Source organism: Notamacropus eugenii, chromosome 1 (assembly GCF_028372415.1).
Source record: "Notamacropus eugenii isolate mMacEug1 chromosome 1, mMacEug1.pri_v2, whole genome shotgun sequence".
Lineage (NCBI taxonomy): Eukaryota > Metazoa > Chordata > Mammalia > Diprotodontia > Macropodidae > Notamacropus > Notamacropus eugenii.
The window spans coordinates 326,474,199-326,489,366 of record NC_092872.1 but is presented as its reverse complement, the minus strand read 5'-3'; the positions used below and the strand labels follow the sequence as shown (position 1 = coordinate 326,489,366).

Sequence of the window (15,168 nt, the reverse complement as noted above, 5' to 3'; positions counted from 1 at the left end):
AAAAGAGGCAATAAAAAGTTTTTTCAATGGAGGGGAAAAGGGGAGAGGTGGGAAGGAAAAAGTGAAGCTTACTCTCTTAACATTTGGCTTAAGGAGGAAATAACATGCACATTCAATTTGGTATGAAAATCTATCTTACACTACAGGAAAATAGGGGAGAAGGGGATAAGTGGGCTGTGAGGGAGATGATAGAAGGGAGGACAAATGGGAAGGGGGTAATTAGAAGTAAACACTTTTGGGGAGGGACAAGGTCAAAAGAGAGAATAGAATAAATGGGCAGGATAGGATGGAGGGAAATACAGTTAGTCTTTCACAACATGACCTTTATGGAAGTCTTTTCCATAACTACACATGTAAAACCTATATTGAATTGCTTGCCTTCTCAGTGGGAATGGGTGGGGGAGGGAGGAGGGGAGAGAAATTGGAACTCAAAGTTTTAAGGAAGGAGTGTTGTGAATTGTTTTTGCACGCAACCGGGAAATAAGAAATACAGGTAATGGGGTATAGAAATCTATCTTGCCTTACAAGAAAAGAGACAAGATGGGCATAAGGGAAGGGAGGAATATGATAGAAGGAAGGGCAGATTGGGGGAAGTGGTAATCAGAATGCACAATGTCTTGAGGGGGGGAAGGAGAGAAATGGGGAGAAAATTTGGAACTCAAAATCTTGTAGAAACTAAAAATAAATAACTAAAACCTTAAAAATGATAAGCAGGGAAGCTATATTTTTGCTAAAAGATACCATAGACAATGAAGTAATATCAATATTAACCATATATGCACCAAATGGCATAGCAACCAAATTCTTAAAGAGAAAGCTAAATGAATCACAGGAGGAAAAAATACTAAAACCATACTAGTGTGGGCATTCAATTTTACTCTCAGAACTAGATAAATCTAACCATAAAATAAATAAGAAGTTAAGAAGATGAATAACATTTTCTTTTTAATTAACAAATTTTATTTTAATGTCCATGAAAAACATAAACAAGAGAAACAAGAAAAATAGGGAAAACAGCATAAACATTGAATAGATATAATATACTTAGCTGAAACACTATCTTTCAAATGTATATATTAATTAAAAAAACACTTAATATAGAAGCTTTTTGTAGCTTTTTCTTTTCCTCAGCAATGTATCTTTGAGTACTACTGAAATGTGTCAAGAACAAAAATGCTAAGTGGAACATAATATCACAAATTTTAGACCAGAAGTGACCAATTAGCTCATTGAAGGAAATCACAGAGCAAGCCCGTGATCACACAGCTTAAGGACAATAAAGTCTAGGCAAGATATCATAGCCAGGCTGATAGATATGGCAAAGACAGAATCCTCATAATGGCAGTGTGCACATATGGCACTCCACACAGCAGCAAGAATGTGACACGCTGGGGTTATATCAAATCCAAGATGGTGGCATGGGGTAAGGTTGTGACTGACTAGAGATGTACACTCAATACAAAAAAACAACCTGAGCTTCCAACCAACCTCTAGGTAACAGCACCAGACCACTGGCCAAGTAAAAATGGGCAAGGTAAACCACTGGTCTAGAACAGCATAGGGGTGAATTAGATGAGCACCTATTAAACAGGACCATAGAGCAGGGTTATGCCAGCAAAGACATTCAGGTAACAGGCTTGTCTTATATCTTCACTATTTCCTATGACTTTATTATTTTGCTGCAGCTGGTACCATCCCAATAGCAGGTTGCCCAAGTTAATGACAGAATTGAAAGGTATGACTAGAAAGGTAAGAAAGAACTGAATTGGAACCTCTGCATAATACTCATAGCCAACTTTAGTAGATACTGACAATGCATAAGCAGGCTGTAAGAAGTACGTGGATCAAGGCCTGGAAGTACTCTGACTTCATCCTATAAATTAAGCTCTTAAATCCCTGAAGGAAGATTGTTTTCTTGTCAGTTGCCTTTTTCCATTGCTGGTAATGAAGTTTCCTGAGAGCTGAGATGTACAGCTGAGAGATGAACTCAGCCAGCTATGTAGTCTTTTTTGCTTCCTTTGCTGCTGAAGTAATCAAATGGGGCAAACTAGGACCTTCAGAAGGACTTTGCTAAGCAAGGGGACAGAGTTTAGCCTGGGGGCTGCTGGGTTCACGGAATGGGAGGTCAGGCCCACAGTTAGCCAAGGAGGAGGGTGGTATTCGCTGTACCCTGGAAGGCAGGCGTGAAGGCCTCAGCCCAAAACTGAGTGTGACCTCCATTGGTCTAACTCTGCCTGGGAAGACGGCCCATGAGGGGCAGGAGGCCAAGGTAGCCAAGAAGAATAGAATTTTATAAGAGTTAAATATGATAGTCCTCTGGAGAAAAGTGAATGGAAATAGAAGTATATATTTTTCTTAACTGTACTAAAAAATGACCATGTATTAGGGATAAAAATCTTATGAATAAATATAGAAAAGAAGAAATATTAAATGCATCCTTTTCAGATCATAAAGCAAAAAAAAAAACATTCAGTAAAGGGTCATGAAAACATAGATCAAAAATTCATTGGAAACCAAATAATCTAATCCTAAGGAATCAGTGAGTCAAAGAACAAATTACTGAAAGGATAAATAATTTCATTAAAGAGGATGACAAAAATGAGACACCATACCAAAATTTATGAGATGAAGATAAAGTAGTACTTAGGTGAAAATTGCTATCTCTAATAGTAAAATCAATAAGATAAAAAGCCAATCAATGAATCGGGCATATAATTTAAAAAACTAGCAAAAGAACAAATCTAAAATCTCAAGTTAAATGCCAAATTAGAAATCCTAAAAATCAAAGGAGAGATCAATAAAAATTGAAAGTAAAAAGTACTAAGATTGGAGTAATAAATAAAACTAGGAGCTGGCTTTATGAAAAAAACAATAAAATAGATAAATCATCAATTGATTTGATTTTTTTAAAAGAAGAAAACCAAACTATCAGTACCAAAAAATGAAATGGTTGAATGCACCACTAACAAAGATAAAATTAAAGCATTTATTGGAGCTATTTTGCTCAACTACATGCCAATAAATCTGGCAATTTAAATTAAATCAATGAATATTTACAAAAAGTGTAAATTTTCCCAGATTAACAAAAGAGGAAACAGAATACTTACATAATTCTAACTTAGAAAAAGAAATTGAACAAGCAATCAGTGAGCTCCTTAAGAAAAATCCCTAGGACCAGATGGTTTCACAAATGAATTCTACCAAACATTTAAAGGACAATTAATTCCAATACTATACTATTTGGAAAAATAGGAGATGTCATATCAGATTCCTCTTATGATACAAATATGGTGCTGATACCGGAACTAGAAAAAGCAAAAACAGAGAGAAAACTACAGACCAATTTAACCAATGAATATTGAGGCAAAAATTTTAAATAAAATATTAGCAAAGACATTAGAGCAATATATCACAAATATCATATACTGTGACCAGGTAAGATTTACATCAAGAATGCAGGACTAGTTCAACATTAGGATATCAGCATAATTGACCATATCAATAACAAAAACAACGAAAATCATGTGATTGTCTCAACAGATGCAGAAAAAGCTTTTGACAAAATGCAGCAAACATCCTTATAAAAAGCACTAAAAAGCATAGGAATAAACGACAAGTAGTACCTATCTAAAACCATCAGCTAGCGTTATTTATAAGGGAGAAAAGCCAGAAACCTTTTCAATAAGATCAGACTGAAGCATGGATGCCCATTATCACCAAAGATGACCATTATTCAATATTGTTCTAGATATTCTAGCAGTAGCAAAAAGACAAGAAAAAGAAATGGAAGTAATTAGAATGTGTAATAAAGAAATAAAATGATCACTCTTTGCAGATGATATGATGGTAGACTTAGAGAATCCTAGAGAATCAACTGAAAAACTAGTTGAAATAATTGACAACTTCAGCAAAGTTGCAGGATATAAAATAAACCCATATAAATTATTGGCATCGTTATATACTATCACAAAGTACACCCGGAAGAAATGGAAAGAGAAATTCCATTAAAATAACTGTATACAATATAAAATACTTGTGAGTCTACCTGCCAAGACAAACCCAAAAGGAATTAGTAGTTCAACTTATGAAGTACACAACTTTGCCTACACAATAAACTCCCTGAAAATTAGAATGAATGAAATAGAAGTCAATGACTCAATGATACTAGAAAAAATACTGAAATAGTCAAAAAACTTAAAAATCAAAGAAAATGTAAAGTATCTCAAAGCATAAACAATTGACCTAGAAAACAGAAGAGGTGAGAAAAATAAGAATAATTAAACATTATAACTTAAAATAAAACTTTATATCTCAGAACCAGAAGCCAAAGTGGAAATAAGACTCCACCAATCATCTGAAAGAAATTTCAAAATGAAAAATCCCAGGAATATTACAGCCAAAATTCAGAGCTTCCAGGTTTTACATACATACACACACATAGCATATACAAATATATGTGTATATTATATATATAGAAAGAGAGGGGGGAAGGGAAGGAGACACAGAGAGTGGGAAGAGAGAGAGAGTTGTTTAGTTATTTCAATCATGTTCAACTTTTTGTGATTCCATTTGGGGTTTTCTTGGCAAAGATACTGCATCTTACAGTAGGGAAAATGGATTTTAAAGGGGCCTTCTAAGTATTTCTGAGCTACATAAAGACTTTAAAACTCAAAATCGGGAGTTAAAAGAAATTTTTAAAAATGGAAGAATGAATAAACAATCTTAAGAAACTGACCAATGATAGGATGCTTGCATTCATATATTAGGAGATGATACACAAGCCCCCTTTCAACTCTGTCATAATCACGCCTTTAGAGGTGAGGGAGTGTATATTAAGCCTGGATATGGTCTGTTATGCAGGTCTTGTTGATCACATCATGAGGGTTACGGGGGAAAGTAAAGTTTGGGGAAATTATTTCATATAATCAGAGTATATAAGAAGACATCAAGCAGGATGGGATAAGAAGTAATCACGTCTATTAAAGATCTCAGGTGTTTTTGATTTTTGTTTTTTAAATTTAAAAAATCCTACAGGAAACAAAGTTCCTAATTAGAAATTGGGAAATACTTAACTCTCAAGAAACAGAAAGACAGAATTGTCCAGGTCAAGTGACTAGCATAGTATATTATGCCTGAAATTTAATCAGTCTTGAACCTCGTTCACATCTGCGTCAAACGTATGCAGAATTGGGTACGTAAATACCTTTAATTCAATAGGAAAATAGGAGGTAAACAGGAGAAAAGGGAATTAGAGGGACTGCACATTAAGGGAAGGATTATTTCTAAGAAAAACAAACTCTAGGGATGTCCAAAAATATTTGTAGTTTTTTATGAGGTGGTAAAGAACTGGAATCTGAAGAGGTGTTTATAAATTAGGAAATGACTGAACAAGCGGTGTGATATAAATGTAATGAATATTACTCTTCTGTAATCATTGATGAAGGAGATAGTTTCAGAAAAAATTGAAAGACTTATAAGAACTGATGCACAGTAAACAAAAGCAGGAGAACAATTTATATCATGACAACATTATGGTAAAGACAACTTTTCAGAGACCAACCATGATTCCAGAGGAAAATGATGGAACATGTCATCTGCCTGCTGAAAGAGAATAGAAGGATTCAGAATGCACCACAATTGATGGGGGAGGGGTTGGAATGAGGTGAGGTAAATTCTTGCTAATTGAAAAAATTTAATCTTTTAAAAGGAGGAAGAAAACGCATGGCGTTGGGAGATGCAGTTCCCATACAAGGAGGCCAGTGTCACTGTACTGCAGAGTATGTGGAGGACAGCAAGGAAGACTGGAAAGGTAGGAAGGAGCCAGATTAAGAGCTTTAAAAGCCAGAGAATTTTATATTTAATTCTGAAGGTAATATGGATCCACAAAAGTTGACGGAATGGAATTGGGGCTGTTGACATGGTCAGACCTAAGCTTTATGAAGCGCACTTCGATAACTGAATAAGGGAGTGAGGAGAGATTTGAGACAGGAAACCAATGAGGAGATTATTGCAGTAGCCTAGGCATGAGAGGATAAGATTCATCAGGGTAATTGCAGTGTCACAGGAAAAAAAGAGAATACACACACACACATATATGTGTATATATATATGTATATATACATATTTCCATATATCTACATATGTATCTATACACACATACATATAAAATGTCAAGAAGGTAGAATCAACAGGCCTTGGCAAAAGATTGGATATAGGCAGGAGATAAGAGTAAGAGGGAATGATGAGTTGAGTATGACACCCACACTGTGAGTCTAGATGACCAGGAGGATGATACTAATGGGAAAGTTAGGAAGAGGTAAGAATTTTGAGGGAAAAGATAATGAATTCATTTTTGCACATGTTGAATATAAGAAGTATATAAAATAACCAGAAAAGGGGAAACACAAGTCTCCTGAAGTCAGTTCATTGTTGTTAACTCATTCTAGTTCTGTAAATCTGAATTTTCCCACTGTGCCTCCTCTATCTCTCCGCTTTCGATGCATTCCCTAAAAGATCTGACTTGTGGAGATGGACATAACTTCAGAAGTTTATTCTGCAGATTTGTTGCCATATCTTTTATTCCATGGGATGACAACAGTAAAGGTGTACTGTTTATGGAAAAGTTAAATGCCTATGTTTCACTTAAGGTCCATTGGAAATGATGTAATTTTTACAGCTACTTTTGTTGTAGATCTCAGGTGTTTGGTTTTGTTTTTCATTTAAAAAATCCTACAGGAAACAAAGTTCCTAACTAGAAAAATTGGAGATACCTAACTCTTAAGAAACAGAAAAACAATGGTGATCAAATGACTTGCATAGTATATTATGCCTGAAATTTAATTATTTGGGGGGAATTCTTAGTGTAGAAATTCTCTGTGTCAATACAGATTAGAAACTCACTTTCAGCTTATAGTTTTAAAAAGTAACTCAAGGCACCAATAGGTTAAGTGTATGGCTCATTGTCATATAGCTGGTAAATGGCAGGATCAGAATTTGAACAGAGGTTTTCCAAAATCCAGTGTCTCTGCTCTGTAACCACCAAATCTCATTGTCTCTTCTATTGTACATAGCAGGTATCTTGTAAATGTTTGTTAGCTGACTGATTGAATTCCTGAAAAGCTTGAATGCCCTCTGAATTACTTGGTGACAATAAGAAAGTTTTTAATTTTTGTTGCTCCTAAGCTAGATGTAAAAGAAAGAACAAAAGAAAGAAAAGGATAAAATAAAAAAATGTGAATAATATGGTGAGAAGCTTTCTCATCTACACTGTAAATCTTATCCTCTAAGAAAGTGAACCACACAAAGAACCTACAAAGCAAATGTATATCTGCTTTACAGACAAGTCCAGAGCACAACATAGTCAATTATAAAAGAAACCTGGTTCTAATTAAACTGTAGAACTTCTTGTTTGGTAAACATTTATGTAATAATGCCCCTCTAGTAAGAACTGTTCTCATTTCTTGTTCTTACTTGTCTTAGAATTCAAGCCCTCTACCAAAGACTCCATTAATACAAGACCCAATGACTTTTTGTCCTTTGGAAAGAGATGATAGCTCTTCTCACTTACCAGCCTTGATGGCAACACATTTTGTGTCACTTTTTCATAGGCACCCACCTCCTCCCAGGTAGCAAGAAAGGCATGGGTTGGTGTATAGTTTGCAGCAGTTTGGGGAAACCCAATACGAATATATTGGGCTGCCTGGCTCAATATCTCCACAGAGTCATCTTCTCTGTAAGAGACTTTTCCCCTCCCATTGCTAGTATCAAGGTCAGATAAGAAGGGGGCAACTGCAGGGAATTTTGTGGGAAAGTCATCATTCACATACTGTATTTCTTTAGGAAAGTCTTGAGTTGAGATGATGCCATTAGTGCCCACCTGGAAGAAAACCGAAAAGCACCCTATAAACATCATATCATCAGTGATAACAAATTTTAAAGATCTGTAGTATTTCAAACCCATACATCCATACTTCTAAGCTCATTTCCTCTCCAGTAATTTTCTCCTCATGAGTTGAGTGGCTTCTATTCACCAAGTTCAACATTATGTACTCCCCACTCTCACAGGATGAAAAACACAACCCCTTTGCCTAAAACTCTTCATTTCAGTTTTTAAAGATCTCATTAATCATAATGCCTCACCACAATCTTCTCGAATCAAGGAAGTCATATTTTCTGTCCTAAATAGCCCTGGGATTTTTTTATATCACACTCACTCCTTTATAGTATGTTCTTGGAAAACATAGATCCCTATGGAAAAAAAAAATCTCGCCAGGTCGGTGAAAAATGTCTGGACATGATGCACTTCTACCTAAGTTCCTAAGCTAAACCTTCAAACATGAAGAACATCTGGATTCCCCCCTCCCTCCTTTTTTTTCTGACTGAAGCTGGTCCAGCTGAAATTCTTGTTCTCTAATAGATGTTGGAAAAGATTGGGGTCAATCCCTGAAAAGAACCATCTCCAAAACCATGGAGCTTCCCTCCTCTCCTCTTCCCTCTTCTCCTCTCTCTGTCCTCTCCCTCTCCCTTTCCCTTCCCTTCCCCACCACCTCCCTACTACCCCTTTTTCTCTCTCTCCCCTTTTCTTACTCCCTCCCTTCTCTTTCCTCCTCCCTCTCTTCCACTCTGTATCCCTCTTTAGGCAAAGAGACAAGAAGGTAAAGTTTCTAAAAAGCCCCTAACTAACGTGAAAGGAGGTTGAACTTACATAGAGGCTACTGAACTGAGCTTCATAGAACCGGAGGGGTCTCTTCAGCTTGACCAAGGCTGAGGTTTCATCATCCCCTTCCCGCAGGAATTGGTCCCCCCAGGCTTCACCATACGGGAAGAGGTCTTGCGGGTGGAGGGCTGAGGTCCAAGGTAGTAGCCAGTGTAAATGAAACAGCAGCAGCAGCAGCTGCCTCGGTTGACCAGTATCCCTTTCTCCCTTCATTTTCTGCTCGCGGGATTGCTTCAGGAGCAGAGCGCGTCCGCCCTCCACACCCCAACACAGCCAGCCCAGAATCCGGTGCTCTGGACATCCGACCAAAGATTCCCTGCTGGCACTCCAAGCCCAGGGTGGGACTCCAAGTCTTTTCTAGAGTCCTGACTGGCTATGGCAGTCCAGACAGGAACCAATCAGAGGAGCTACAGAGTCTGAGAAAGTTCAATAGTGGTGGCAGGAGCAGCATCTGGTTCTCATTAAAAGTTTTCTAGGCCGAGGCCCTACTGAACTGCATCCGTGGTGGAGGCGGCGGAAAGAGATACTAGGCTAAAAGCTCCAGGCCACTGCAGCCTCTTCTTCCTGCGGTTCTGTCTCATACTTTACCGTTGGGTGAATCATTCGGGGTCGTCCCAGCTCCCAAATGCCTTTGTCGGACTGGCTGCCAATCTACATTACCACTCCTGACACCAAACGAACGGCCTCCAGTTCCCAAGGGCAATACTGAGGAGAGGACATGACTTCATGCTTGGCCTGGTTAGGGGTAGGAGTAGGGGGTGGGGAATTGCCTGAAAACAGCGCCTTCCAACTGGTGGCCACTGCTGGCGTCCCACTGCAGAACGTGTTCAGCTTGGATGGAGTTGTGGTAGTGTGCATGGTGTGAGTCCCTTCTCTTTCTAACTCTTAAAAGAGAGCCCACCTTAGCCATTGTTTAAACTGTCCTCCTAGAAATAATCCACTAGGAAAGAAAAGTGAAAGAAACTCAAGGATAAATTCATCTTTTATGAATTCAAATGTTTGATTGGAAAATGTCCATTTTCTCTTACAAATGCCAAATCACCAGAGTACCTTAAAGCAGATCCAAAGAAGTAATCAGATAACTAATCAAAGGAATGGGACTATGCCCTTTTACTCTATACACAGCCCACACTACACACTTTGAGAGTAAGTGGATGAGGAATAATTTAGAATTGATTTGGCTTCCTGTCTTCAGTTAAAAGAGGGATCTGAGAGGAACCAAATTATTTATTCACAAGTAAGAGGGGAAAATTGTATGCAAACAACCGAATTTGGGAAAATGAGTTGTTTTATTTGCTTCAGCACCCTAAGCAAAGTACTCAAAACACTCTCAGAAGCCCTAGGATTATAATGAGGTGTTTTAAAATTATAATCCTAAAGCCTATTGGTAAAGGACTCTCTCCTCATTAGTGTGATTTGTGTGATGGGCTTGTGCCTGTGTGAAGGGCAGGGCACAGTTGATAAGAGCAGTATAGAGGAGAGCTCTTGAATTCTCTTCAAGCCCTTGAGTCACTTGCGATCTCCTTGGGTTTCAGGAGCTTTTGACTTCCAATTTCAAGAGAGAAGATGAACTTTGCCAATAGTACTTCAAGCTATTGAAGGAAACTATTCTGGGAAGAAGCCAATCTGAAAGGAGCTAACAGTCTCTAGCATATCTCTTCTCATTTCCTATATAAGAGACTTTGGGAAACTTCCTCTTGTGTGAAATCAATCTAGGATGCTCTTGGTTAAACTGAGTTACCTCACTCCCATGAGAGTGAGGAGTCTTTGCTTTGTAATGTTTGGTATATATTCTCCTATGTATACATTCTCTGATTTGTTTTGTTATCAAATTGGATACTTTCTTGGCTAATTCCTATGTGTCAATGCCTGGAATGAACCCCTCGTTACTTCTGCCTCATAAAGTCCTTTTCTTCCTTTAAGATGAAATTCAGACACCATGTTCTGCATGAAACCTTCCCTGATCCTCTCCCCACCATAATTGCTAGTACTTTTCCTTTCAAATTACATTGTATTTCACTACTTTGTATTTATTCACTTTATATTTATACTATATTTGTTTCCACCATTTTAATGTAATATGGAGTAGGGATTACTTCATTCTTTATATTTGTATCCCCACTCATTGTTTAGTATAGTGCCTATTACATAGCAGGTATTTAATAAATTATTGTTGATTCATTGGATGGAGGTAAGAGGAAACTCAAGGGACCCCCAGAAATCTTTTCAAGGCCATGAATTGTCTGTCACCTAGCATTTATAAAACCGTGTTCTAATAAATCCACTTCCTGACAATTCCTTGCCCCACTCCCTGAGATTTTTCATGTATTTCTTGAATATTTGCTTACCTTGGTTTGTTACCACAAGAATTAGCACATAAGGTGTGTTTCTTATGCTGGTAAACATTATATATGATTGTCTTTTCCATTTTAAAATGCTATTGCTGTTGGTATATTCCCCAGGTAGACTCATTGTGAAAGCTACGTTGATCTTGAACTCTTTGAATTATAATTCCTATTACTAAAATTCTTAGTATTTAAAGTCTGAACTACATAATTTAGCACTTCATTGTATGTAATTTCAATTATTTTATTGTTTGCATCCCTCATCTCCTTATCCCAATTGTCCAGGACAAGGGGCCATGGGGTCCTTTTCTAATATCATTCTTCCCTCATCCCTCATCAAACACACATACACACTATTCAAGTACAATTGTGGTTTCATTAGATAATAATAGCTTACATTTACATAGCAAACGCATAGGTTTGCAAAATGCTTCATACAATCTCATTTGAGCCTCACAATAACCTAGTTAGATATGTACCCCAGTATAGTGCTAAGGTGATATTCACAGCGCCTAGTACAGCCATGAATATGCAGGTGCAATTCTGAATTGCGAAATACAACAGACTCTCCACTTGGAAGACAGAACCAAAACATTTATTCAGACACTACAAAGCTGAATCCTGACACCAGAAAGCCAAATCCATCATAGTAACAAAGGAATCTATACACAATAACAATGGAGAGAGCAAAATCATCCCCAAGCCTTTCCTCCATTAGACTTCCTACAAACCAGCTCCCTTAAACAAATCACAAACAGGTCCCCTTAAACAAAATGCCCTTCTCACACTTGCAGCCAGTGCTTCAGGCTTGCCTGCATCCATCAGCTCTGACCTCTCACTCACTAATTTCCCCTCAGCTCTGCTCTAACTCTTTCTCTTTGTGTTCTACCCTTCTTGCTCCACTCGTTCAGCAAACTCCTCCCATCACAGGCTCCATGGGATTCAGACTTCCATGAGACTCAGGAAGGTCATATGGGCCTATTAATGAGTAGGAAAGATCTTACCATTTAAATTACCATTACACCCAGATATAATGTTATTATGCTGATGTTATAGCAAAGGTACTGAGGCTCAGAGGGATTGCCCTTGTCACACAAATGGTAAATACCAGTCTCAGAATTTGAGCTTAGGAGGTCCTCTTGACTCCATGTCTAACCATTCTACACACTATTTAGCCTTTTATTGAAGGGTTTTGGTTGGTTGGTTTGTTTGTTTGTTTTTTACACCACCATTATTTCCAGGCCCAGCCCCTGCACTCCAACACTGAAACCTCTTTTATAACAAAATAAAACAGATAAGCAAAATCTAGCCTAAAATAACTATTCCTGACAGTTTAGGAAACATTCATCACTTGTAATTCCTTAACACTCTATGAAAGAAGGGAAGTGTGTTTTATCATGTCTTCTCCAGTAGTAAAATAAGTTATTTCAATCAATTCATGTGTGGCTGATTTTCAGTGTAGTTTTCACATGCCTTATTATGGTCATTATGTATATTGTTCTGTCTACTTACTTCCCTAAATTCCACATATTCATTTCTTATGACACAATAGTATTTCTTTACACTCAAATACCACAATATAGCTCTTGTCCAATTGATCACTTACCAATTAGCTTCCAGATTTGTTTACTACCACAAAGAGTACTGCTGTGAATATTTTGATATAAATGCAACTTTCATTTTCCTTTGATGACTTTGGGTTATATGCCAGTATCGGAATGTGGATGTTCAATATATACTTGTCTTTTCATTGAATAAGTTTAATAAGTTAGGTGGAGCTGTTGTAATTTCAAATAGTATCTTATCTTTATATTTTCTTTGAATTTAATGCTGATTTTGATATTTACTCTAACTGAACATAGATGACTCATAAATTACCCTATCATTAGTAATTAGTTGTGTCTCATCTTTTAAGATCCAGCGAATTCTATTTTTATGAAGTTATTCAATGCTGAACATATTTTTGTAAAGATTCTTTTTTTTGAAGTAAGTATTTATGATATATAAGCATGAAGTCTTTAAGCAGTCTATAAGCATTTAGCTTCTGCAATTTCTTTTTGTCTTTATTTATCTATTTGTTTATTTTTAGTTTTCAATATTCATTTCCACAAGATTTTGAGTTCCAAATTTTCTCCCCATCTCTCCCCTCTACCACCCTGAAACACCGTGCATTCTGATTACCTCTTCCCCCAATCTAATTTCCCTTCTATCACATCCCTCCCTTCCCTTATCCACATTTTCTCTCTTTTCTTGTAGGGCAAAATAGATTTCTATACCCCATTACCTGTATTTCTTATTTCCCAGTTGCATGCAAAAACAATTCTCAACATTCATTCCTTAAAATCTGAGTTCCAACTTCTCTCCCTTCCTCCCTCCCCACCTATCCCAACTGAGAAGGCAAGCAATTCAATATAGGCTATATATGTATAGCATTGCTAAAGACTTCCATAATGGTCATGTTGTGAAAGATTTCCCTCCATTCTATCCTACCCCCTATTTATTCTATTCTCTCTTTAGACCTTGTTCCTCCCCTAAAGTGATTATTTCTTATTACTCCCTCCTCCCATTTGCCCTCCCTTCTATCATCCTCCCACCCCACTTATCCCCCTCTCCCCTATTTTCCTGTGTGTAAAATAGTTTTCTTACCAAATTGAGTGTGTATGTTATTCCCTCCTTAAGCCAAATGTGATGAAAGTAAGCTTCATTTTTCCCTCTCACTTGCCCCCTTTTCCCCTCCATTTAAAAAGCTTTTTCTTGACTCTTTTATAAGAGATAATTTTCCCCTTTCTATATCTGTTTCTTCTCCCAATATACTCCTCTCTCACACCTTAATTTTTTTTTAGATATCATGCCTTCCTACTCAACTCACCTTGTGCCCTCTGTGTGTGTGTGTGTGTGTATATATATATATATATATATATATATATATATATATATATATATATATATATATATATATATATATATATATATATATAATCCCTCCAACTACCCAAATACTGAGAAAAGTTTCAAGAGTTACAAATATTATCTCTCCACATAGAAATGTAAACAGTTCAACTTTAGTAAGTCCCTTATGATTTTTCTTTCCTGTTTACCTTTTCATGCTTCTCTTGATTCTTATGTTTGAAAGTCAAATTTTCTATTCAGCTCTGGTTTTTTCATCAAGAATGTTTGAAAGTCCTCTTTTTCATTGAATGACCATTTTCCCCCTGAAGTATTATACTCAGTTTTGCTGGGCAGGTGATTCTTGGTTTTAATCCTAGTTCATTGATTTCCAGAATATCATATTCCACGCACTTCATTCCCTTAATATAGAAGCTGTTAGATCTTGTGTTGTCCTGATTGTATTTCCACAGTACTCAAATTGCTTCTTTCTGGCAGCTTGCAATATTTTCTCCTTGACTTGGGAACTCCGAAATTTGGCTACAATATTCTTAAGAGTTTTTCTTTTCAGATCTCTTTCAGGAGGTGATTCTCTCAATATTTATTTTGCCCTCCAGTTCTAGAATATCAGGGCTGTTTTCCTTGATAATTTCATGAAAGATGATGTCTAGGCTCTTTGTTTGATCATGGCTTTCAAGTAGTTCTGTAATTTTTAAATTGTCTCTTCTGGATCTATTTTCCAGGTCAGTTGTTTTTCCAATGAGATATTTCACATTGTCTTCTAGTTTTTCATTCTTTTGGTTTTGTTTTATAATTTCTTGGTTTCTCATAAAGTCATCATCTTCCATCTCCTCCATTCTAATTTTTAAAGAACTATTTTCTTTAGTGAACTTTTGAACCTCCTTTTCCATTTGGCTAATTCTTCTTTTTAAAGCATTCTTCTCCTCATTGGCTTTTTGTACCTCTTTTGCCATTTGAGTTATCCTAATATTAAAGGTGTTATTTTCTTCAGCATTTTTTGGGATCTCCTTTAGCAAGTTGTTGACTTGCTTTTCATGATTTTCTTGCATCACTCTCATTTCTTTTCCCAATTTTGCCTCCACCTCTCTTACTTGATTTTGAAAATTCTTTTTGAGCTCCTCCACAGCCTGAGACATTGCATATTTATTTTGGAGGTTTTTGATGCAGAAGCCTTGATTTTTAGGTCTTCCTCTGATGGTA

General features: G+C 36.9%; 1 protein-coding gene and 1 pseudogene across 2 annotated transcripts in view; both read right to left on the bottom strand.

Annotated features, from left to right (window-relative positions):
• The window catches only part of NID2 (nidogen 2), a 119,124-nt gene extending 110,083 nt beyond the window's left edge, over positions 1–9,041 (bottom strand). The window contains exons 1-2 of one of the 2 annotated variants that reach the window (XR_011971808.1): positions 8,705–9,034; positions 7,568–7,876 (exon numbers count right to left, since the gene is read on the bottom strand). Coding sequence is in view for 1 of the 2 variants with exons in the window: in XM_072629712.1 (XP_072485813.1) it covers positions 7,568–7,876; positions 8,705–8,929 (534 nt within the window). In the remaining variant the exon portion in view is untranslated. Of the gene's footprint in view, positions 1–7,567; positions 7,877–8,704 lie in introns of both variants that reach the window. The other variant, XM_072629712.1, reaches the window with a different exon arrangement.
• Positions 982–1,937, bottom strand: LOC140518006 (transmembrane protein 187-like; annotated as a pseudogene).
• Positions 9,042–15,168: the final 6,127 nt, after the last annotated feature.